Genomic DNA, 26,193 nt, shown 5'->3' with positions numbered 1-26,193 from the left:
TGCGCTCTTTAGCTCTCACTTCTCCCGGCCGTGTGTAAGCCTTGTGCCACTTAGCATGCCCTGAGTCTCCTCACGTGTGCCAGGGCGCGCTTACATGCCTGCCGAGAGCTGCGCCCCGCTCCGGCTTCGCTCATGCTACCGGCAGCGCTGCGCACCCGCGTGTCTGTCTCTGCGTGTCTCTGTGTCTCTGTGTGGACAGACCACCTCACATAATGCCATCTTTTGATGAGGTTTTGAAGGAAGCTGGGGAATTCGGAAGATTTCAGAAGAGGGTCTTTTTCCTCCTTAGCCAGACAGGCATAACTTTTTCTTCCCTGTTTGCAAGCGTGGTTTTCCTTGGGCGGGCACCAGAGAAGTTCTGGTGCAGGATCCCTGGGGCAGCTGAATTAAGTAAACGATGTGGCTGGACGCTGGAAGAGGAACGAAACTTCACAGTACTACCCCTGCACCTGGGGAACAAGTCTTCCAGCGGGGAGTGTGAGAGGCTGGATGTCGCATGGGATGACTCCGTCAGCTGTGCCAGCTCACTCGCCCACTATGGCAATCTCAGCATGGGCCACCTGCCACTCACCACTTGCCATGATAACTGGGTATATGAACAGCCCCACTCATCCCTCATCAGCGAGGTAAGGAAAACCCCCATCCTCTAATTAGCAGCATCCATTCTGGTGTGGGATTGCAGCAGTAAAATGGGATTGGCACTGTGAGGGTCGTTACTTTGGTGGCTGGTTTTCTTTTCTGGATTTGTTTCATTTTGAGTCATAAGCAAATCAGGACAATAAGTATGATCAAGTGCTGGCATCAGGCTTTTAGGGAAAGGTGAGCTGATCTGAAAGGTGGCTACCCAAAGCCAAGCACCCCATGCAAAGCCAAATACCCTGCGCAGAGATTGCTCTGTCTCTAGAGGAATGTCAGATTAAAATAGAGACTTAAGTCTTGCCTTGCAACTGAGGCTTCTGATGCTCAGTTTTGGGCCAGAAACTTTGATGCTGTAAACTCCAAGTGTACTTGCTCACCTGGATCACTGTATATTATCTGTTCTTTGTATTTCCAGTACTGAATGTTTAAGTCTGTAGGTAACAAAAAACAACTGGTGGCAGACTGTCCTTCTGGGATCTGGCAGGAGTCAGCAAAAATGATTGTGCTTACTAAAGAAAAAAAACCAAACCAAACACACATTATTGCCCAAAGCTATCATTCAGCTTTTCCTGAATGTTGGTATCAGAGAACCACAGGCTATTACCACTAGTGGTAAGCACTTACAAATGTAGTGGTTTCCTAGTGAGGCTGCAAAGACAATTGGAGATGCTTTCCTAGGAGATCCTCTGTGTAATCTGTAATCATGTGGATGGGCTGTGGTCTGGCTCCAAAATACAGTCTACACACTAGGAGTGTGTATTTTAAGGTCATCCTACACAGTAATTGTCACTCATGCAGTGATGAAAAACACAATGTACTTAGAAGGATTGGCTCATCAAGGTGCACTGCAAAATGTGTCAGTACAGCTGAGGGCTCTAGTTCCTCTCTGTCTCATGAGCCTCCCACTGTGGTTTTTAACTGGGTACTTGCACTAGTGCTGTGTCCTCCAAAACACACAGCAGGGCACAGCAGGCAAAGCCCTGAGCAAACACTGAATTGAAAAGAGGTGCCTATCCTGACTTTTCAATTCATCATCTTTTTCCCATCCAGCTGGGACTGCTTTATCCACTTGTAGGCTTAAGTCTCTCCAGAGCAGTAGCTTCATTCTTTCAGCACCATACACAACCTGAGCAGCTTAGCCAAGGTCTGTATTCAGGAAAAGAGAAATCAGAGCACCTGACTGGCCCTGGCCTTTGGGCAAAGGTTCAGAACTGGCTTATGTGTGTGATCACTGAAATCAAGGCTGCTCAGAGGGCCACAAATGACATGCAGGGAGCTGGTGTCAAACTTTGATCCCTAATAATGATGTGTTTCTGCCTGTGCTGGCAGTGGTAGCTGGGACTGGGTGGGCAGGAGGACAAATGCTGCCTGGGAGCTCCAGCCTGGCTACGCCTTAAAAACAAAAGTATAGAGATTCCTCTTTTGTTCATAATTTTTTCCCCCCTTCAGCTTTGCTGTAGATGAAAGCATGTAGTTTGTGTCTATAAGATGGTGCTCAGAGTCCATTTATGGCAGCAATTTGTATATCCAGCAAAATCAGTGTGATTTTCTGTGAGCCATTGGGTACAGTAAGGGAGAAGATAACCAGTGTTTGTGTTGCAGCAATAAATAGAAGTGAAAAGTTCAGTGATCTCAGACAAATGCCTTGCCCATCTGCACTTTCTTTCCTCTCCTCTGCTGGGGAGACCCTCCAGAGCCAGGGCAGGGAGAAGGGATGAAGGGATGCTGGGGAAGCACTCCCCACCCATGCCCCCAAAGGTGCTTATTGGGAAAACTGTGGAGCAACAGTCTGCAAGGAGAGACAGGCTGGGACTGTCTCTACCCTATGCTGGGGCAGGAGGTTGCACCATCAGTGTCACTGTGACTCCTAGAGTCTTGCTGGCTGGGTGCACCTCGGATGAAGGGTGCTGGGCTGTGACTTGTGGCACTTGCAACCAGTTTCCAGTTTTGCAACATTTTCTGGATAAATCACAATAATCCCACAATGCTTGATTTCTTCATTTAAAAAGCAAGCTTGTAGCATGCATGTCCTGGCTCAGTTGCTTTGAGATCACTACTAAAAGGAGCTTGATATCTTGTTAATGAGTTGTACATTCAGCAAAGACAATTTAAATCCCAGATTTAATTTAGTGTCCTTTTTCTCAGCTGAGTTTTCTCTAACAAAGTGTGACTCAATTTAGGCACATTTTTGCTCTGTTTAATCAACTCACCAAATACTTTTGTTCTCATCCATCTGCTTGTAAATGCTTCATTTTGTCCACATGTGCAGAAATATTTTTGTTTCTTTTAACTAAAGATTTCTGGTACTTTATGTCTCACTGAATCAACAGTGGAAGTGACCAAGGAGACAAAGTTTAAAGGATGGGTTATGTGACAATCTCACAGACATATGTTCAGGGAGAAAAAGAGAAGAGAGGGAAAAAAAGTCAGTGTACTGAAGGAGCTCTTCCACACCTGTGGCATGCACACACCCAGTGTGGATTTGCGCTGTGACAGGGGAGGTAGAGGGCAAAAGCAGGTGTGTGTTTCTCTGGGACAAGATGTCATATCACACAGCAGATCTGGCAGCCAAACTACAGGCTGCTGCAATAAGTTCTGAGCACCTTTCAGAAGTCAAATCATGTGGCTGAATGGACTGATTTATGAGGAGTTGTGAAATGAATGGCATTGCAGTACCTGATTTCATTGATCATGTTGCTCACTTGCCATTCTCTTATCTTAGCTGTCTACTGCAAAGGCTTTTGTGGAAGCATCAGCAGAAGGAAGCAAAAGAAAAAGGGGAATGTGAATTGATAAAAAGCACACATTACTTTGTAAGCAGCACCTGGGGTGCCTGCTGCATCACCTGCTGGTGCAGGACTCCTGCTTCTCAGTGCTGGGGTACAGCAGGATGCTGGGAGAACATACCAGGGCTTTCGTCCTTCAACATTTGGGAGAAGAGCAAATTGTATTAAGAAATCATCACAGGAGCACATGGCAAAGCCAGCTAGTTTGATCTAGAACAAAACAGAACATTGCTAAACATTTAGCAACAGAACATTGCTAAAGATTCCCTCTCAAAATCTTCTTTTGATGTCTAACTGTCTCTGACAGTAGGTCCCTACTTCTGTAGTGGTACACCTAAGGGTCTCTGTGCCCCGCTGTTTTAGGTCAGGCTTTTCTGTGAGGGCAGTCCAGGTTAGACGAGTAGGTGTCCACTGGTGCTGCACACACAGCCCATTGCTGTGGTGCCCAAATTAAAGTTGAGCAAACCAGACCTGGGTTGATTTGGGTTGATGCAAAGGTTTTGAGCTATCATTTCAAGACACAGCAGTGTTGCAGGTGGTGGATCTGTGCAGAGGACTTTGGCCAAATGCAATCTGCTCCAGTTTGATTGAGTGGGTCTTGCACATCTTGTGAAAATGGAAGACAGGGCTGCATGCATCAGCTGCAGCACAGGAGTGCAGTAGCTTCTCAGATTTTGCTTGGAGAGGAGGGCTGCGGGGGTAATTATTAAGCTAAATATATTCCGGGCTCATGCCAGCTGGTGCCACCTGAAATGATGCTGGTCAAAGCAGGTGGCTGGCACTGCTTGGGAGGGAAGGCTGGTGACAGCAGCAGCTCTTACAGTGGGAGGAGAGCAGGAAAGGCCTATGTTTCTGAGCAGCAGATGGAGAAGGAGGAAGAGGAGGGGTGCTGAGGGGCTGTACTGGACCAGGAGGGCCACAGCTTCATGGTCTGGCACAGAGGTCTGGAAAAGAGCCCAGCTCACTCCCTGAGCTCCATAACACTTGAAACAGGAAGTGTGTTGCTTGCTGTCTCCTTCTGGGTGAGTCTTTTGAAGGACATATATATCCAGGACATACAGAAGTTAATAAACCTAACTTTCCAAGGAAACCATGCTGAAGAGGCAGTTGCTGATCTTTAATACTGATGGGCTTTGGCACTATGTTCTTTTATCCCAGTGGAGATAAATCTATCACTCTGCGGTAGGGTGTCTGGAAATAATGTGCAAAGGGATTTTTTTCAGATATTTTTTGTTTTGGTGACTCCTAGAGGCATGGGCACGAGCTAAAATTGTGTCTGCAGGTGGAATGGCCAGTGGTGGTGGATGAAAGGAAAAGGGAAGTCTATGTGGTCACCAGCAACTACAGCACAGCTGGCATATTTTAGGCAGCATTTATTAGACCATTTGTTGGCAGAAGTTCGGGAGAAGTTCAGCAGAAGGGGCAGATTCCAATATGCACTGTCTGCAGCAAGTCTTCACGCTGTAGATGATGTCATTTTGAGTCCTGGCAATAATTTGTTCCCAAAGTGTGAGGTCTGAGGTGTACAAGGGATCATCTGAACACAGCCTATGCACCTGCTGGGAATCAATCTCCTTAATCCTCTGCTCGCCAGCTGTCTCAGAAATCAACAGTCAGCATTTGCAGAGAAACCCATAAGGAAAGCAAAAATGTTTGTCTCACAGCTTTTATAGTCACTCAGAGAAGGAGATAATATGGCAGCCAAACTCACGGTGGAGAAAGCACAGCTGGTTCTTTTGCTATCCTCCTCCAAGGCAATAAGCAACGCAATTCACCCTCAATTGTTTATCTAGTATGACTCTTGTTACTGGCATGGCCGTACCCTGTTTTTTTCCATTGTCATGGTGGGATTAATAGTAATTGGTGGTGGGAAAGTGGAAAAGGGCAGACAGAGGAGCAAAGGGAGCAGCAATTGCTGAATTACTTTCGAAGCTTTAACTAAGCTTTCCCTGTATGAGAGGCGTTTGAGCAGTTGTTTGCAGGGGTTGTGCCACTGGGGCTGTGTTTCTGCCACTGCCATTGAGACTGCTGGCACTGGCTGAGGTTTTGGGCATTTTTTTTCTTATTGTTTTGAGGACAACTACTGCTTTTCCTCCTTTAGGAGGTGGTGAGTTTCCCTACCTCCCTCTTGTTTTGGCCCTAGACAGATATAAGAAAGAAAGAACAGGTCTTCTCTCTTAGGAGACTCAATGAATGAGGTGATCTGAGTGGCAGGGACGCAAAGGTACCAGCTGGGCCCTAGGCCATGAATAGGAGAGAAATATGCAAAGCTTTAAATGCTGATCTGTCCCTCAGGGCTTCAGCCCCAGCTCCTGGCAGCAGGGTACAGACTGACTCCACTTGACCTGTTGAGTGCTCAGCTTGAAACAAGACATGAAGAAGGACAGTGTTGTTGCTTTGTCCCTTAGCATTCTGACAGAAGCTTTAACAGAAAGAGAAAAAGAAGGTAATTTCTCCCTTTCCACTGCATGCACTTGCAGGGGGGTTTGTTGCAGTAAGGATTTGGGAAAGATAGCAGTTTGAAAGGCCAGAGGACAAGAGAGGTGGAGAAGAACTGCCCAGCAACAAATAAGGAACATGCAAGAACAGTCTACATCTTCCCAGGTTTCCTTAAACGGTGAGTATTGCCCTAAACCGTTTGTCACTGGGAGTCAAAGGGTAAACTATTCTCTGTTTGACCACCTGTATGAATACCATTTAAAACGTGTGTGGGCTCTCAATATGCTGTTGCAATTGGGCTGGGCAGTCACTGTAGAGCTCTTTATAGACCAAAGGCTTTAATGCATTATTTTGAAATTTAATTGAAACAGGCAGTAAAGTGCTTCGAAACTCCTCCTCAAAGTTGCTACATTTTGAGGAGCTTTTAATGGTATGTTGTTATTTAAAGCAATATATTTCTCCAGGGATAGGTGTGCTGAAGTGTTTTGGGACTTGCTCGATGACTAAAGATCTCTAGAGCGTCAGGAATTACAAGTTTGTGGTTAGTCTTTATGTCAAACTAAAGTGTAAAATGTTTGCCTTCTGCCAAAGTTATGAAGAAATGAGTTACCAGAGCTCCATATTTTCCAGTCATTAGTCATGTACAAGCATTTCTTCTGTTCCCATTTCAGCCAGTTGCCACTCCTTCCTACAGATATTACACCACTAATGAGCTACAGGGAACCAGTGCAAAACCTCTTACTTCTCCCAGAGAGATCTCACTCAGGTGCTTTTCTGATGCTGTAGAGATCAGCAAACACAACAGCACTGTTCCTTCAAGTCACACCAGTGCCACTGTAAATCTGAACATCTCATTGATGTTCAAGCTGCTAGCAGGTATGAAAATGTTCACCACAGGGATGTATTTCCAAGCAGGGGTGTATTGCAACCTGTACTGCAAGGCTGGCAGGGTGGAAGAAACTGTTTTTCCGAGGTCTATTAAGGATGCTACAGAGTGATGTCCTGAAGGAGCTGGTTCCTGCTGTCTCTTGACAACAGCTCATTTCTGCTTACAATGACAGCTCACTGCCAAGACTAAGATGAAAGCAGTGAAGAAGGGGATGTTTTATCAATTTGGGCAGTGCAACTTGTTTTACTCAAGAACCTAAACGGAAAGGGGCTGTGTTCAGGCACACAATGCTTTGTGTCATACAGTGGATAGAAATCAATCAGGCAGGTGCAGGACTGAATGCAGAGATGGATTGCAGGGCTGTTCTGGGGGGCCTGCACCTGTGCAGTGAGGGGCTTAGCCAGGAGCATAGCAATGCTGAGGAAGAGGATATGCCCTTATCTGGAGCTGGCCAGCTGAGCTAGATCACCTTTGATGATTGCAATCAGGAGCCAGCTAGCTGGGTTTTAACAGGGTCTAGGTGTAGCCAGCACCACAGATCAACAAATAGGCTTAAGATGAGGGGAAGAAAAACCTAAGGCTTTCCTTTACTCTTCCATATCCTTTTCTCTGCCACTGCAATAAATGTTTTAGCATGTTTTAGAAGTGTAAATATCAGCCCATGTGTGGATGGTCATATGAAGGTTCAGAAACAGAGAGGAGGCACCATGCCAGTACCTTTTGTGGAGCCTTCTAGCAAGGAACATGGGAGGTGTTTTGAAGGAGTGTCATATAGGACAATACTGACTAACTGGAGGCAGTCTAAGACTCTGGGTAAGGTGTTGCTGATACTTTTCCTCCAAGTGATACATATAGGGATAACTTTCAGACACAACCAAACCAGGTCACAGCTCAAGCAGTGAAGTGGGTCTGACAAGTGGCTTGGGTAAAGAAAAGATCTCTGCAGGCTGTGCAATTCTCTTTTAAAGGTTACATTCCCCTCTGAAGGTTATGTTTGCAAATGAAAAACAAGACACTAGCAGGGTGATGACTTAAATGTTGGGCGCTACGTCAAGCAACCAGAAATGCTTATCTGTACCAGAAGTTATTTTAATACTTAGAAATAACAAAGTGCAGGACTAACTTAGGAGAATACAGTGTATTGTCACTAAGCTTCAGAAAGAGCCCATAGCTCCTTAGAAGTCTTCTGTATGTTCCTGTTTAGTAGAATAATACAATATTTGACTATATTGTTAGCAAAGGGTTAGTTTCAGCTGCCACATAAATAATAGGAAATAGCTGTACAGACGAAAGAGTCCTCTCTGTTAAAGATACTTTCCCCTGTTCGTTCTCCTGCCTTCTTTCATGACAGTTTATTCATTGCCTGTTTACAGTACAGAGAGATCAAACTATTTAGAAAATAAATATATTCTTTGAAAAAGGGTCAAAGAGAGTCCCAACCTCTGCCATCAGCACAGGCAATTGCATTGTGTTCTAAAAATCTTCTTTTAATGATCATCCTCATAAAAAAACGGATGTTTTCCAAAGCTGCACTTTTTGATACTATTTGCTAGGATCGTCATAGTTTCAAAAAGCAAGAGGTTAAGCAGCATTTGAAATTGCTCCTCCACGTTCAGGCTATTTTAGGAAAGCATTGCAATAGCCCTTGAGTATGACAGCTGAGAGCAGCATTTATTCCTCTCAGAAGTTTCTGCAGCTCTTGCTCAAGATTTACAGAAATGGAAGCCAGGTGCTGATAGCTTGACTTGGTTGAAAGGTGGTCAGTCAAACTCCCTGGAGTAATGATGTTGGCGTCAGAACCAGGACTTTAAATAAAGTCAGCAGAGATGGAATATCTATCAGGTTGGAGACCCATGAGGTGCCCCTTGTATATTGTTAGGCATCTCTGAAATCTCAGACCCAGGTAATACTCGCTGGGCATTACCTACTCAGAATGCAAATAGGCTGAGATGGAGCTCAGGATCATGACACTAAATTTTAGAGTCTGGAGAACTGTGAATAGCAGAAGAGGCTGTTAATCATTCCAGCTCACCCTGTGGCTACTCCATTCAAGCACAGTGCTTGAGCACTGGTGTTATATATGTGCTGGTGAGCACAAATGTGGTACACTGTGTGTGCTACAGTGACCAGCCCCTTGTTAGCGATGAAAAGATTCCTTACAGCTCATGCCTGAAATCAGAAGGGTTTCTCTAGGGTAAATAGTGGCATCTTTTGTTGTCTGTGGCTTGCCTTGGTCCCGAGGCCTCATTGTTCCAAAGATTACCCCAGATATGGATCGAAACCTCCCAGCTTCCATTTGGTCTGCAGTGCTTAGTATTCCTTTATTCTCCAAGAACCTCTAAAGTAATTTCCAGTGCCATGCTGTCCACAGAACTACTTTGTTTTTAGTTTTGTTTTAGTTCCTAGTCTCTTAGCTTTTTTCCCCATAATGACTTACCCCTTCCCTTTGCCCCCACACATCATCATCCCCATCTCTATTATTGTGCTAGAGAGTTATGGATGCTGCAGTATAAAGAATAGAAAAGTATGGGAAAGCTACACAAAGAAAATATTCAATGCATCTGAAATTGACCTGAGATCTGTTTTCAGTTTCCTCAGAGACCACATGTTTTTGCTTTTATCTAGAAGGCACTAAGAAAAATAATTAAACTATCTCTGTAAGCTGATGTTTCCATTGGCAATAGCTGAGGACCCTTAATCTGCACTAAAGTTATGACTTTGCCTTGGCAACATATTTAACAGCACTGTTTGCAGAAGAGCAATTTGCTTTCCACATCTGGACAATTGATGTGACAACTGCCTTTTGGCAAGGAGGAGCTCTCTCTGTATCTTCACAACCACTTGAAGAGTCTTGCTATGGCTGCGCTTCCCTGGCCCACCAGTGCTTAGTGTTGAGCAAGCATATTTGAACTTACCCTTCCCATTCCCTTTTCACCTTTCCTTTCCATTTCCCCTTCCTGTGTGGACCTATGCAGTTTCTATAATGTTTAGCCCTGAGGATGACAAATAACCCACCTAGATGTTTTATGCCTCTCCCTTGTTCCCACAGTATAATCTTGTGTGTGGCAATGCCTGGATGCTGGATCTCTCACAGGCCATCCTCAATCTGGGGTTTCTGACTGGTGCGTTCATCCTGGGCTATGCTGCGGACAGGTACAGTATAGGCTCTGCTATCATTTGGTTTGCTGGGAGGTGATAGGTATGTGTCAACATTTTGGAGGTTTAATTCATTTTGGATAAACGTCCCCAACCTGTGTTAACAAAACCCAGCCAATGTAATCTTTGCTTCTATTTGGGCTGGAAACTTTATGCAGTCTTACTTACTGATCCTGTTTGGACCTTAAAATGTCATGAAATGAGCTTTTCTTGTGGTTTCCAATGTTTCCTGTGCACATCTGGACTCAGGAAGGGCAGAAAGACAGAGAAACAGAAAGGAAGCATTCAGAGGAGTTTCCTAGACTGATGTTTACTGAAGGATGTTTAAGAGGCACCATTGATGAAGCAAGCAGCTACTTGAGGAAAGAAGGAAGGGGCTCAATGTGGTAACTCTCTCCGTTCACAGGCTGGACTCACATGCTTACCTCTGAGGTCATAGCTCCTGCCAATTGGTCCTCAATTCTGAGAGGGCTGGATGAAACCAGGGAAAAGTCTCTCTTAACCTTACCAATTCTGTGATTCTTTGAAAAGACATGGGCGATATTCAGGCTTGAGTAGCTAACCTACTCCAGAGTGGGAAGCTCCCATAAGCTCTATTTTGCTCTGAAAGTAAACAAGGGAGCCTAGTTTGTGCTTTTTACTCTATTTAACAGTAGTCCACCTATGCACTGACTGAGAGCACCACTGATTATTTCAATGGCAGAGTATTTTTCTTCAGTTCATAAAATACTTTCTTTCTGCCTGTTTTATTTTTCTTTCAAATCTGCAGTAATTAATAATAATAAATTATAGTACCATTTCTTTGCGGGCAGGAATACTTAAAGACTTATCCATAATGTCATCTCAGATGACAAATTTTGAACTAGTGAACAAAAGTACTTTTAAGGAAAACCTCATCTTTCCAAGTGATATGATAAAAAAGGAAAAAACAAGGCAGAAAGGAGGCCATGGCACTGACTAATTTAAGATATCTCTGCTCAGTGTCTGGCTGGGCAATTTGACACTAGCGCCTTAAGAGTGTGAAAGAGCAGAGATATTATATCTAATTATTAAAATAAAATAATATATCTAGGAGTGTTTGTTTATTGAGCATAATGTAAGTACTGTAGAACTATGAATGTCGTACATGGACAGCACTGGGGGAATGTGCTGCAACCAGACCATTAGTCTCCTTGGCAGCACTCAAAAGAATGGACCTGGTTGAAAATAGCCTGGTTTTTGTCTTGTATTAATTCTTCTCATGAAACAAAATGAACAAACAAATACTGTCACAGATACTTTATGGTAATATAAACAACTATATCAGTTTTCACAGTTTCTTCTTCTTAAAAAAACAATGGAGAAAAGATCTAGTTTTGTTCCAGGACACAGTTGCTATGAAACTACAGGGAGATTTTTTTTTTTTAATTATGGCTTACCTTGGGCACATAATTATGTTTCTTGCTGGAAAATGAGACTCGTGAATACATTAGGGAGACTTTGAAAAGAAGCAGTCGAAACCTAAACAAAACCTAGAAAATCACATGAAGCAGTTAAAGTAGGAATGATTGACTTTCCTACAGCTGGCTCCAATTATTATTAGGAGACTAATTTGCAAAAACAGAAATTCCCAACAGAAGTTGCCCTTATCCAAAACACGATAAGATCAAAAAGCTGAATTGTAACGTATGTGTCATAGTTTAGGTACAAAAAGACAATCAGTTTTCTGAAACAAAAGGGGTTCTGGTGAGGACATCACCAGTTTTAAAATTAGTGACGTAAAGATAGTGACACCTACCATCGGGAAAAGAGTTCTGTATTCCAAGGGCCAACCCTACAAAGTTTTAAAGAACCACCCTTTGGAAAAGGCTGGTGTCAAAAAAGCACTTTCAGATCTAGCATTAAAATGAAATGTCGGGGAAAAAAAAGAAAAAACTTTCTGTCTTTTCATGATGTTCACTTTCTTTTCCTTTTTCAACAGATATGGCAGAATCCTCATCTACCTGCTGTCCTGTCTCGGGGTTGGGATATGTGGTATCATAGTGGCATTTGCACCAAATTTTACTGTACTTTTGATCTTTCGTTTTCTCCAAGGCGTGTTTGGCAAGGGAACCTGGATGACATGCTACGTGATTGGTGAGAGCTGTAATCTTCTTTCTTTCCTGGTTAGGAAAAGTGAGGAATTTTTGGAGTACAAACAGTCTGACTATATCTGTTCTTGATATTTTTTCTTGTTAACAAAGCACTGGCCCTGGTGTCAGCAGACAATGAGTAACCCAAGTCCATCCTAGTTAATGCATTTGTTCTCCAACAATTAAGAGGTGAAGGAACGGCATATGCATATATAAAGGTTTTCTTATTACATAGGAGATCACCCAGATGATAAAAATCTACAGATTAAACCCGAAGTAAACTGGATTCACAAACAAGGACGTGGTTAATTTTGGCAGTCTGAACATCTTCCACAGGTGCTCAGAGGAATTAACTGCTTTTCCTCACCGGGAGGACAGATGCTTGATCGCTGCTTTTGTTCTTTAGCTTAGATACTTTGATTAGTGTCAGACTGGACACCAGGGTCCATATTAAAATTATTATTTCCTGAAAAGGGAAAAATAAGGAAGCATATTTATAAATAGCATCAAAAGAGCAGGGTTACAAAGTCTTTGATGGATTGTAGCCTATCAGTCTACAGTCTTTAGCAATGAAGCTCCTCACATAGTAAGCTTACTTTTCACGAGAAAAGGATATTGTTTTGGCATCTTGAATGACTGTCAGGTTCAGAAAGGCAGCCATAGGGCACGAAAGAGCAAGACATTGAGGAAGGCATCTACTAGAGATGGGATGTCAGATTTACTTAAAAAGAAAATCAGCCATTCAAAAATCTACTATGATGATCCAAAACGCAGTGAAAACATCATTACATAGTGCAAAAACTTGTCTCATTGGTGTTTTCTGTGAGGCCCGTGACAACTTTTTAAAATTCCTAGCGGAATTTAGATGAATGAGAGCAGAATTGCAACCAGATATAACAGATACAGTGAGACCTGTGACCACTGTGGTGATGTATGTGCAAACATTCCTATCTAGTCCTCTTAGCATCTGAAGCCCAGAAGCACCTTGTTTTTCTGGACAATGTTACACTGCTGAGCAGCTAAAGTCCAAGATCCAGTGAAAGGACCAGAACTGCTTAATTTTAAACTGAGATCTTATCCTGAAACGTTGGCAAGTGCTCTAACCAGCAAAATGTTTTATGACAGACCCATGGCATCCTTAAAATGTCCAGGCTTTAACAGTACAGAATGTTTTTCAATGCTTAGATCAGACTGCCTGACTTTAGGGAGAGGTTCTGAGATATGACATCCTGAGGCACAGTATATTACCGCAGCTCTGAGCCAGGTGCATAACTCTGGGAGAGAGTGATTCCCTCTAAATTCCTTCAGGGATCTACTCTTACATTCTGGGATCCCCCAGAGTATTTACCAACCTAATATCTTTTAAGAGGCATATACAGATTATAGGTTTGGTTGGACAAGGAGGATGGTTGCCATTAATACATCCCCAAAGCTATTGATCTGTGTTTCAGGCTGCCCCAAGAACCTCCCTTTGCTTTTATATACAACCCAGCTCTTCCTGGGACAGTGTAAGCAGCTATGTTTAGGCAATGAAGTTGCCCCTGAGCTATGCAGACATGATGAATGGTTAATGAAAATAGTCATGGTGTCATATTTCACTGCATTGCCAGCTGAAACAAATCAATGTTACCTGTAAAATTGTTTTTCCTTTAGTAAAATAAATTAAAAAAGTGTTTTCTGTGTATTGTAAACCGACATAAACCCCTCTGCTTTTATTCTGAAGCCTACATAGTGGTGATAGTTTTGGAACAAGCAAGAGACACTTCTTTGTACATTGCTCATCTCAGCTGTGGATGTCCTGTCCACGGGTTTGCATAGGTTTCAGAGCGATCAGACACATTCACAAAATAAAAAATCTGTCAAAGGATTTAAAAAAAAAAAGGCTATAATCATTCTAGGAAATAAACCAAGCTGAATCATACTTTAGCCCTCAGAGCAACCATCTATACCAGCTATTAGGTATGGTTAAACTCTCTTCCTCCTTGTCCGTATCACCTGCTGGATGGAGTCCCTGCCTGAAAGATCCTCTTGTCTGGAGCATGTGCTAAAACTGTACTAGGGAGACTACTAACAATTTCCCACTACCCATGATCATGATGCAGCGTTAAACCCCTCTTCTGGCCCCATGTAGTTCAGTAGTAAACATGCAGTCAGAAAACCCTCTAACTGAAGAATGGTGGTTGAATTGATGAGGAGGTGTCACCTGTGTTGGCCCTGAACAGCCTTGGTGACATGCTTACACTGCTGAAAACAAGATGTTGGGCTAGACAGACCTGTGACCTGATACAGTACTATTTTTCCTTGTGTTCCACCTCTAATATTCTTCTTTAGAATTAAGTTTGTTTCTATGTTTTTTGTTTTGGCTTTCTCTCTGCTCAGTGACAGAGATCGTTGGTTCCGATCAGAGGATTGTTGGAATTGTGATTCAGATATTCTTTACCCTGGGGATTATGATTCTCCCTGGAATTGCATACTTGATTCCCACCTGGCAGGGACTCCAGCTGGCCATTTCACTGCCCAACTTCATCTTCCTGCTCTACTACTGGTAATGTTGCGGTCATTGCTCTTGTTATTATTGTCATTGCTATTCAAGCACCTAAAGACTCGTGTTATGGTCCCAAGTCTTCAGAGTGGAAGATGTTGTAGGTTAGGAAGAAGATATTTGCATTTGTAATTCTTCATCAGTGAATCGCAGACATACATTACTTTTGTTTTTCTGCCCAGAGTTTGCCTCTCTGATCAGCTACAGCTGGTCCTTCACAGAACCCTGTTCTGCTTATAAGGTTAACTTGACCAAAGTCTGCTTTTCCCGTCAGCCATGAGATCCCACCTGTACCTCTCATTACCTATTCAGTTCAGGTCTGAACTTGCCCTACAGGTCCCAATGAGAAAGTGGAATGCTATGCCATGGTAAACACCTCTCTCGGTGCGATTGTCCTTTGGGCTGGATCCAGCAAAACTAACCCACATACCCTCTTCCTACACAGTTTCCTTAAATGTTGCCTGCTGTGAACTTTTAAATTGTTAATCATCTCAACCCTAGGCTAGCAGAAATTGAAACACCCGTTGGTGGTATTGCTTTGTGTTCAGTTTATAAAATATGTATACATTTGAGTGTGTGTCTATCTTATATACAGCTAGAAGTTTCCTGATCTGCCAATACCTGTTACTACGTGTTCTTAGTGTTGACTTTTATTGTTCACTGCTGTTCTACAGGCACCTTCTTTGCTTGTTGGGTATCATACTTTTGACAAGCATTGTGCAAATACAATAGTTAGATTTCTTATTTTTCAGCTTTGCTGAGCATTGATATAGTCTATTTTCTTCTTTCTTGCCCACAAGGATCACATATTTTACAGGAGACTGACTGGAAAAGCAGTCCTCAAAAGAGTTTCTATATCACAAAAACTGAAAAATGATGTATTTTGTGCTAACACAGAGTAAAAGACAAAAGACTTTGGTTTACTTATGATGGTACAGGGTGAAAGCTCTATTTGTGAATTCTGTGTTCTTACAGGGTGGTTCCTGAGTCTCCACGTTGGCTCCTTACACGCAAAAAGGGGGAGAAGGCATTAAAAATCATGCGCAACATTGCAAAACACAATGGAAAATTTCTCTCACCACATTACTCAGAGGTATAGTCATCTGTTTGAGCTAGAGGATTTTCTAAGCTGTGTTCTTTTTAAGTGATGGACAACACTCTGTGATGTGTCACACTAGGACAAGTTTATCAGTCTCACACTTACTTTGTTAATTGCAAGATGGTAAAAGTGAACTGGCTGGAATTATATGGGCTGTAAAAAAGAAATTTGTAAAACAATGAATCAGGTCTTTCATTTGCAACACTCCTAATTTAAAATATTGTGGGAAATATCAGAAACTAGCCTGAGGGGCAATGGCATTTCACAGATGCTGTGAGTGCTGACAGAAAGTGGAGATAGCAGGATCCACTTTCCTGGCTCCTTTTCTAGAACTTCCTTTTACAGCTCAAAGAGAAAATGAAATTAGAATTTAAGTATAAATTTACTTCCATCCCAATAGGGGCAAAATATGTTCACAAAATTCACAATTGAGAAAGATCTTTCTGAGATTGCTGTTTACAAAATAGGGAAATATATGTTACAGTCCTTTGGCAAGTGGTCTTGACAGAAAGGACTGATGCATTTCAAATAATACTGTTGTGTTATTGCAGCATTTGGCTTTTTCTGTGCTGGGTAGCAATGTTTGGCTCTCAGACCATGATTACTGTGGCATTGGCCTTATGGTTCAGCAACAACAAATGTGGACAACTAGAATGATCATTAAGGTCCCTTCCAATCCAAGCCATTATATGATTCTAAGATTCCTGTGCTGGAGACCCCAGAGCTGGATGCAGTATTCCAGAAGGAGTCTCACCTGAGCGGAGCAGAGGGGCAGAATGACCTCCCTTGACCTGCAGGCCATGCTGCTTTTGATGCAGCCCAGGTTACAAGTGGCTTTCTGGGCTGAAAGTGCACATTGCTGGGTCATGTCCAGCCTCTCATCTACCAGCACCCCCAAGTCCTTCTCAGCAGGGCTGCTCTCGATCTGTTCATTCCACTGCTGTGTTGATATTGGGGGTTGCTCCAACCCGGGTACATCACCTTGCAGTTGGCCTTGTTAAGCCTCAAGAGATTACAAAAGGATATAAACCTGTTGAAACAAATCCAGAGAAGGGCCATGAGGATGATCAGAGGGCTGGAGCATCTCTCCTATGAGAAAAGGCTGAGAGAGCTGGCGTTGTTGAACTCAGAAAAGTGAAGTCTCTAGGGAGACCTTAGAGCACTTCCAGTACCTAAAAGGGTCCTACAAGAGAGCTGGAGAGGGACAATTGTCAAGGGCATGAAATGACAGAATAAGGGGGAATGGTTTCAAATGGACAGAGGGCATTTTTAGATTAGATATTAGAAAGAAATTCTTCACTGTGAGGGTGGTGAGGCACTGGAACAGGTTTCCCAGAACAGCTGTGGATGCCCCATCCCTGAAAGTGTTCAAGGCCAGGCTGGTTAAGGCTTTGAACAACCTGGTCTAGTAGAAGGTGTCCCTGCCCATGGCAAGGGAGCTGGAACTAGGTGATCTTTAATGTCTCTTCTGATCCAAACCATTCTATGATTCTATGAATTATTGTCTTTGGCTGGGGCATAGATTGGTGAGATTCTCACATCCTGGTCAGCATTAACCAGTGCTGAGTGTGGCCCAAGACGTGTAGCCAGAAGCTTGTGCTGCTGCAGCTTCCCCTCCACATTCAGCCCTGCATTGCTACACCCACTTCCTCTCTATAAATATTGACATTTTCAAAGTGTCATGTCATAAAGAAGATGTGTGTTTTTCCCTGCTTTTTGTTTTAAGTTATATTTAATTTTTTTTCAAAAGTATCCATGCTCATGACCTTAAGCTACTCACAGCTGCAGCAGATTAACCTCCACATGTACAGATTTGTACTGGATCTGTTCCTGGGGCCTTTTTAATGTAGAATGCCTGTCATCCTTTTTGCTGTGCCCAGAGGAAAGAAAGCATCTCCAGGAAGCACATTAATAATGGAGCAAGTGTATTTCTCACATTAACTCACGTCAGTCTTCTCTTTCATGAAGCAACTCCAGAATTTCCGGGTAAGTGCTGGAGGTGTGGAGAGACAGGGAGAAGTGAGAAGTGATAGGCATTATTCATCAACGCACTTTGGCTCAGATTTTCTAATACGTCTGTATGAATTTCATTGGCCAATCCCTTACATGGCTCTGGATGTAGCAGCTTTGAGTTTTTGTTGGCATGCAGAAACCACAGATGACCTTTGTAGGAAAAAAACAATTGCTTCTTTTGCTCTGTGAATTATGACACTAGTACAGTTCAACTCCAAACAGAACTCATTAAGTGTAAATTATAAGCTCCTTTTTTCCAGTTGCTCATATTTATCCTAGCATGGGGATTTTTTTCAAACTAATTTTCTAATTCTTGGTCTCTGTCCAAAACCAGAATGCCCCACAACTAGCTGAGTAGGAGCTTCTTTTTAAGAGAGTTGTGGATCAAACCCCCTCCCTTTATACACAAATACATATTTTTTCCTACTATATAGACATACCTAGACATTTCTTTTATACATTAACATACATATGAAAGTATTATAAATATGTCCCATGCAGAATTAAGCATGTGTAGAACTATATATCTTTTAAAATTATTGTGGAAAATTTGATATGTAATTTTGCTGAAACATGAAAATGTGAGGGCAGTTGGTTATAAAACTTCATCTGGGGTTTTCAGATGGTGTATCTTTGGAAATGTGGGCCCTGTCTCTGAATTCCTAACTAGACTGATGTGAATAGCAAAGCTCTCCTTAACTTCAAAGAACAAAAAGAGGATTTTTTTCCCCTATGAAGTGTTGACTTTCCACAGTGATTTTTTTTGTCATCCATAAAGTGCTCAGTCATGCTTAGAGTTATTATGACTTTATTGAGACATATAAATATAAGTAGCAGTTGTGCTGAATTTATCTTTAGTCCTTTAGAAAACTAAAACCATATTTGCACAAAGTTACAACTGATGGCTCGCAGCCTGTTCTTATAAACAACAGACATGGCAGCTTTATAACCCTACTGTGAGAGAGTCCAAGGGCAGTGTAGAAACCCAGCAACCTCACCCTGCCTCACAAAGGGCTCTGGCATGCAGCAGAAGTGGTAGTGATTTGAAGAAGTCTTCCGTTTCTAGTTGCAGTGGAAAAGCAAGAGGGAGTAGAAAGGAAGTTCAAACAAATGTGGGGCTTCTCTGTCTTAAAAAGCTTTCAGTTATGAAAAAGTCATGTGTAAAAACATCCAGCCAAATCTCACTGAAAAACAGCTGTGCCACCTTATGATATAAAAAACAAATAAAGGTGAAAGCTTTGGGCATAGCCCTGGCTGAGCCGACAAGACCCTCAGGCAATGCCTTTGGCTTTACCTGTGTTCTCATCCTGGATCTGCATGTTCCCTTCTGCTTCTATATCCTTTCACCCATGTCTCCCCACCAGCTGGGATCATTTGCCTGGGTTCCTGCACCTGCTTGGGCAGCAGATGCCGTGGTAATAGAGAGGGGTTTGCTCCTCTCTTTGCTCTCTTAGGCTTCCTGTCAGGAGGGGGCAATAACAGAGAGTCAAAGCAGCCAGGCTGCCTGAAATCCTCCTAAAAAGGGTGCAGCAAGTTTAAGCCCATATTTCCCACAGCTACTTTGAGAGCTGATGGCAATGCCAGCTGTGTCTGCTAGTTCTTGGGCAGTATCATGGTTTGTCCCTGCCTGAAACCACCTCTTCCTATCTTCCTTGGCTCTTCCTCACCTGCCAAATGACCATATGAAAAAAAGGGTTCTCATCTGGCTTGGACGTCACGGTTCAAAACTGCTGGCCAGAGTTAAAAACAGCCTCCATCAACGTGCTTAATCCCTTTTTGACCCTGCTAATATTTTGGCTCCACAATATCTACAGTAGTGAACTAAAATAGGTAAACACAAACTGTGTGAAATTCTGCTCTTTTTTGTTAGTGTTAAACCTTCTAACTAATGATTTCATGGAGTGCCTCATTGTGACTGTATTGGAGGAAGTCGAGAACGGATTTATTATACTTTGTAGGCAGTATGAGGACCATTAATTCATACTTAGTAGCTTTATTTCTTCCAGAGTAAAAACCATGTTCAGCACAGTGCTTGGATATTTTAAGACACTCTGAATTTCACTAGTTGAATATTTTGAAGCACCCAAGCTTTGTCACAGATCTGCAGTTTCTCTCACTCCTCTCTTCTTCCTGCTGCCCAGCTGTGCCAGGAGTGATGTTCCCAAGCCCATCGCTTGCTGCTCACCCCCTCTCTCCTTGCTTCCCTCAGCCCATCACTTTGCTCTTCCTGCCACAGTCCCCTCCTCTCTCCCACCTCTGGCAGAAGGCAGTTCTGCTCCCAGTGGCCCTGATGTGACAATGACTGCTTATTGCCTTCCAAGAAAATCCAGGTCAACTTGTCTCAGTTTACAACAAGGAAATAATTTTTCCATTCTCAAGTTAAGATTGGGGATTTTTTAATTGATTTTTTGCATGATCATCATTAAGGAAAGCCCACAGCCGTGTCCAGTTATCAGCTGTTCCCATATCTGTGCACTGCTCTGGAGTGCTATAAGCAGCAAACTGAGTGCTATAAGTCAACACCTTTACTCACTGGACTGGAATATTGGTGGTCACTGTGTTTACACAGCAACTCTGCTCCACTGCCTACCTGAGCGCTGACAGCTGACTACTGGTCGCTTGTCTCCTCAGATCACTGTTAGCAATGAAGAGGTCAGCAACCCTTCCTTTCTTGACCTGGTGAGGACTCCCCAGATGAGGAGGTGTACGCTCATCCTGATGTATGCCTGGTGAGTGCCCATGTCAGTCCAGTTTGTTACCAGGGTGGTGGATTTTAAAGAAAGATTCCCTTGTGACTTTTAGGGTCTCTCCAGCTGCTTGCAATAATTTTTTTGCCTATCAACACTTTTTTCCCTTTGCTGTTTAGGTTTGCAAGTGCCCTGATCTACCAAGGGCTTGTCATGCGCCTAGGAATTGTCGGTGGAAACCTATACCTAGACTTCTTCATCTCAGGAGCTGTGGAGCTGCCTGCCGCTTTCCTAATTATAGTGACAATTGATCGCGTTGGCCGGCGCCTGCCCTTTGCAATAAGCAACATCGTGGCAGGCATTGCATGTCTCATTACTGCCTTCTTGCCAGAAGGTAATTCCCTTCCCAGTGTCAGGCTCTTCAGGTCAGTGATTTCCCTCTGACACCTAAGCAAGGCCAGCAAGCAACACAAAACTGCACATTTCCCCCTGGTCCCCACCTCTGTGCATCCCAGAAGAGCTGCCATGTGCTGAGTGGATGCTGGCTGCCCCATTCTCCTCCTGTGACAGCTCCCCCAACACAGGTCATGGCAATTCAGGCACAGAGGGTGTGGTCACCATGTTGCCTGCTGGATCTGCCAGCATCATTTTCTATCTGTTAGAAATGTACAGAGGTCCTGCTGGGACAACAGGGACTGAGGACTACCTGATCTGTTGGAGCTTGGGCTGTCACAAGAGAAGGAAACAAAGAGCACCATCAGGGAATTACTCTGACAGGACACCTTCCTCCAGCACCTTCATGTATTTTGGGCCGTACCATGTGCTGAGGACGGAGCATCAGGTCCAGGGTTAGAGCAGGAGCATTGTGTGGGGGTGATATGGCCTGAGTGGGGGGTAGAAAGTGGTGGCCTGGGGCCAGCAGCATGCTGCCACCAGTCTTCTCTCAGCAGTGAAGTGCTGAGGGGACCCTGCCAAGGTAAGGAGAGGGATTAAGATACTTGCAGATGGGACACCTGAGGTCCAACTCCTGCTTTCAAGAAAAGCCTGTTTGTACAGATGGAAAAAGCTGCTGCAGCAGCTTGTGAGAGCCCCATCACACTGGGACGCTCATACAGTTCAAGTCCCCTGGCAGAGGGAGGAGCCACATGGACATCACCCTCACCAAGGGGATCTGATGGACTGAGGGGGTGCCAGGGAGACAATGTGGATTTATTTTGTTCTTTCCAGCCTTTGCTTTTCTTACACATTTTGAAAACAAAACTTTTCAGGGCAAAGGCAGTGTCTTGCAACATGGGATGAAATCTGATGGGGATTTGTTTGGTTGTTTTGGAAGGGAAATAAACCCAAGTGTCTCAATTTTGGTTTAGAGCAAACTGAAATGTTTTCTTGTTCTTCCTAGTGAAGTTTTGAGAAAACATAATCATTGGCAGTTCTCTGTAGTGACAAAGTTCCCCTTCGTGCTGGTTTCAGGAATGTTGTTTTCACTTGCCTCCCTGTCTGCCTAGTTGTGTTTAGACCATACCCACCAGAGCCTGAACAGAGCCAGGAGAGATGGGCAGAGCCAACAGGGCAGTGTCAGGTCCCTGTGCTAGTTGTGTCAGGTACAAAGACAAGCACCAGGGAAAGGAAGGGGAGGATAGCCAGGAGTGGCATTATTAGGAGTGTGTCTAATGTGCAGTGGCTAGACAAATTACAAAGAGTAGGTGATCAGCTCTAGGGAGAATTATTTTACTACAGCACCTCTGGAGATTTTTAAAAGATGTGTAGATGTGGCACTTAGGGACATGGTTTAGCAGTAGACTTGGCAGTGCTTGGTTAATGGTTGGACTCAATGATCTTGAAGGTCTTTTCCAACCTAAATGATTCTGTGATTCTGTGCAGTTTTAGAGGTAGCTTCCTTATGGTCAGAAGGCTTTGGGAGGTGACTCAGCAGTGTTTCTTACAGCATAATATCCCTCTACAAATAAATGCTCCTTTCTAGAGCACAATTTGGACATGGTGATGGAAGCCATAATGTTCATTTTCCCACCCATGCTGTTATGCTCCCTAGCATCTTGAATCAATCCACTCAAGTAATTTATAAGTCTTCAAAGCAGCCTCACATGGCACTCAAAAGCAATAAATGCCAGTATTGATTGATATCTACAGCAGTGGCCTTTCAGTCTGATTTGTACTGATCCAGTGTTCCTGTGGTATAACTTCTGCTGACGGGGCCTGGGCTCTCAGAAATACTCTGCTGGTGTGGCAAAGGACACTTCACTAGTGTTTCTTTTTGAATGAACAGATATCCCATGGCTCAAAACGACAGTTGCCACGCTGGGAAGACTAAGCATCACAATAGCTTTTGAAGTCGTCTACCTAGTGAACAGTGAATTGTACCCTACAACACTGAGGTATGTCAAAAGCTCCCACAAATCTTTCAACTTTTCCCTCTGCTTTTCTGCATTTCCTATTTCACTGCTATTCAGTTAAACCTGATTTTCTCCAGAGTTTCCCAGCTGAATAGCCACTGCTCAATGTGAATGGCATATGCTGATGAGATAATTTTGGAGCTAAGTCTACATTCTGTTCTTTAAACTGCTGGTAATCTGTTTGGTAACACCTCTCTAATATCTGGTACTTTTTGTCTTTTCCAGAAACTTTGGTGTTTCCCTGTGTTCAAGCCTGTGTGACCTAGGGGGGATCATAGCCCCATTCCTGCTTTTCCGATTAGCAGCCATTTGGTTGGAGCTGCCTCTAATTATTTTCAGTAAGATCTGATTTAAAATGTACTTTTGATTTAAATATCTTCCTCCTAACAGAGCTTTTCTTCTGGGGCAAAAGTAGCGTGTGGCCTCATCCTCCCCTCAGACCAGCCCCTCTCGACCTTCATGCCTAGAGCACGAGGCTGAATGGCAAATGGGTGAAATGTGTGTGATTTCACCGCACAGTCTGGAAGAGCTCAGGTCTGCTTGGATAACTTTGCTGAAAGAGCAGAAAAGAAACTATGTGAGGTACTTTAAGACTGAGAAACCTTACAGATAGGTTCTATAATTGCAGAAAAGTAAGCTTAGACTGCCAAGAGTAGAGGTTGATGACCTTTAAAAAATACTTAGTTTGAGTTTTTTGGTAAGTACAGTTATGACTATGGATGTTGTATTATCCATAACTTTTTATTCCTGTAAAACTCTTTCCCTCAGTTGCATTTTGGAAAAAAATAAGCCCTGAGGAGTAATTCTATGAAAAAAAATTATTTTCGACGAGGACATGGGAGTCTGTGGCTAAACCAGACTTCTAGCAGACAGATGTGATGGGGAAAAATCAAAATCAATAGAATAGACTAAGAAGGGAAATTGGTGCTAATGACAACTTTAGCTGAAAACAAAATTGGAAAGACAGAATTTTGACTTCTATGATCTCCCTTTAGGGGAAATCAGTCTGCAAATGAACTTCTAGCCCTCAAGTGATTTTGTAGTGGGTTAAATTAATGTAGCATGAAGGTGTTTGACTAGAATAGGTTAATCAGAAATGGATTCACTTGAAAGATCTTACTTCAAACTTAATCTGAATAAACGTTTCTCAGTAGACAAGCCCTGAAAATAAAAAAAGTAACAATTTTCTTATTGCTTTTGTATTTCTTCAATGTCCATTGTAGGTATTCTTGCAGTTGTCTGTGGGCTCCTAGTATTGCTTTTACCAGAGACAAAAGGAATCTCATTACCAGAGACAGTGGAGGATGTGGAGCAGCTTTCAAGGTATGAGATGTATTGTCTTACTTTTACTTGGGTGAGGTTTCCTGAGGATGTTCTCCTCCAACTTTACCAACTGTCACAAATTATTGAGGTTTTCCAAGCGTCAAAGTAAATTCCCTAGTTAGGTTGATGTTATGAGTGAGTGGCATTTTCCTCAATAGAAACCTGAACTTTTCAGTACCACTTAGGAAGGCTGTAAAAAAATGCATGGGGATAAAATCTGTCTTTTTCTCATAGAGACACAAAGTTGTCCTATGCATCTCTGGAAGCAGAAAGTGATACTGTGCAAGAGAGATATTGTGAAGCATAGCCTGTAACTTTCTGCTCAAGAAAACCAGCCATTACCTCAATCAAAACATCCTATGAAGAAGGGTCTTTTATTATGGAAGCAATTCCACCATTTGTGACATCACTGAAAAGTCATATATGAGATGGATTTATAGCTAAAGAGTTGTAGGCACAGCTTTCCTATTCTGGTCATAGAGCACTGCACTGAAGACATGCAGGGAACATTTACACCTTGGCTAACTATTTTGAGGACATAGCGCTATACATCAATTTTTCAAGCAGAGGCTTTGGATATTACATCAACAACTTTTGCCTGATTCAAGGTGCAAACTAAAGAAAGAGGAAGTGTTCTCTGTAAAAAGTAAATGTTTCAGTACTGCAGCTTGGACTACAACTTGAACTACATATTTTCCTGTTTCTTTCACATTTATACCCCTCTCCCCTTCTGTTTCTTCAGTCATTTTGGAAAATGTGGCAAGAAAAAGAAACACCGGGACACCAGCTCTTATATTTGACCTTTGAAGGACAGCACTGAGCAAAGAACTGTGTTCTCATATCCGGAATTTGTTCTCCACCTGCCACCACTTCAAAATCTGCTGCAGAATATGGATTGAACTTCATATTATTCTTCTAAGCATAAGGACATTTAAAACAAGTAGTGTATTTTTCTATGAATATGGAATAAATACTTTTTTTTCTGAGTACGCTATTTGCAAGAAGAGACCACTTTGTGGTTCTTGGGAGAGAACAAGACAGCTGTAAAAAGATGCACTATCCAGCTCAGTGAGCTTCTATTTATTTCTTTATCTAATAGAGCCATTTGTTTATTTCTTTTGTTAGGATACACATTTGGATGGGGAGGGTTTGAAATGGTACTGCTAGTTTAAGATTTAGACGACTTTGAGGAGGAGAGGATGAGTACTTCAACCCGTTCTCAGTTGCTCCTGAAGAATCTGGACAAATAGAAGATATGATGGCTCAGGAAGGAGGGCAGTGATCAGGGTGGCTCTTTCTCTGGTTGGGAGGTATGGGAATCAGCAGTGTGCATCAGGAGAATGTCTCTCTGGTCTGATAGTCATCCACATGGACCCTTTGCAACAAAAGCCCTGCCTCTCTCTTTGTTCAAGGGCTTTCTGAAATGTGGCAGCAGTCCTCTTCCTCACCTTTCCATGGCTTTATGTAAGGGTCATACCCCACACAGGCCACTAGCTCTACAGGTCAGATTGTCCTGCTGCTCATTAGTGCCTTCCCCCAGACCCAACTGGGGTACATGACACTCTGTTGTTCTGTCCCCTGGCCAGTGACCGCCATAGTCTGAGGGAAGGGCTTCTGCCTTCTCTCCCCTGTTGGATGCTTTTCCAAACTCCTCTTTCAAGAGCATGCTCATTTTATCCTTTCCAAATCATGCTTTCTGCCCATCCCTACAAACCAAATTCCTTCACCCTCACCGCTGCCAAGGTAACCTGCAATTTCTGTATTCTGTTCATTATTATTATTTATCATCTTTCTGTCTTGGAGATAAATTATTTGGGTTGTTGACAAGGATGTCTTGGGAACATGGGCAAGGATGAGACAGGAGCTTTGGTTAAAGAAGGAAGTGTTAGCTGATCCCAGCTGTTTGAAGCTGACACAGAGCAGACCAGCTTGACTCTCTGGCTCTGCAAGCAGATACCAGGGATAGACTGCCTTCCCTTTCTGCTGTATGACCTTCATCAAGCATTAGGTCCTGGCCACTGACTGGTAAACAATACACCCCTTACAGGGAAGGACTTGAAAAGATATGTTGTTCAAAAGGTATCCTATTACCAACAGA

At 43.1% G+C, this 26,193-nt stretch overlaps 1 protein-coding gene across 1 annotated transcript; it reads left to right on the top strand.

Moving 5' to 3' along the window:
* SLC22A3 (solute carrier family 22 member 3) lies at positions 1-25,084 on the top strand. The gene is made up of 11 exons (XM_064648997.1): positions 1-626; positions 9,803-9,906; positions 11,870-12,024; positions 14,400-14,565; positions 15,538-15,655; positions 20,306-20,403; positions 20,541-20,755; positions 22,646-22,754; positions 22,998-23,110; positions 23,996-24,095; positions 24,838-25,084. The coding sequence occupies exons 1-11, from the start codon at positions 213-215 to the stop codon at positions 24,893-24,895; spliced, it is 1,650 nt and encodes a 549-aa protein (XP_064505067.1). The 5' UTR covers positions 1-212; the 3' UTR covers positions 24,896-25,084.
* The last annotated feature ends 1,109 nt before the right edge of the window (positions 25,085-26,193 follow it).

This window comes from Pseudopipra pipra, chromosome 3 (assembly GCF_036250125.1).
Source record: "Pseudopipra pipra isolate bDixPip1 chromosome 3, bDixPip1.hap1, whole genome shotgun sequence".
Lineage (NCBI taxonomy): Eukaryota > Metazoa > Chordata > Aves > Passeriformes > Pipridae > Pseudopipra > Pseudopipra pipra.
Note: the sequence above shows the minus strand (reverse complement) of the source record. Positions and strands in the feature narration are given on the sequence as shown.

What these genes read in the sequence shown, in the direction of transcription:
- SLC22A3 (XM_064648997.1), top strand. Translation starts at nt 213, where the DNA reads ATGCCATCTTTTGATGAGGTTTTGAAGGAAGCTGGGGAATTCGGAAGA. An exon ending in ATCTTCCTGCTCTACTACTG is followed by an intron (nt 14,566 to 15,537) that starts GTAATGTTGCGG and finishes GTGTTCTTACAG; the next exon opens with GGTGGTTCCTGAGTCTCCAC. An exon ending in TACTGCCTTCTTGCCAGAAG is followed by an intron (nt 20,756 to 22,645) that starts GTAATTCCCTTC and finishes TTGAATGAACAG; the next exon opens with ATATCCCATGGCTCAAAACG.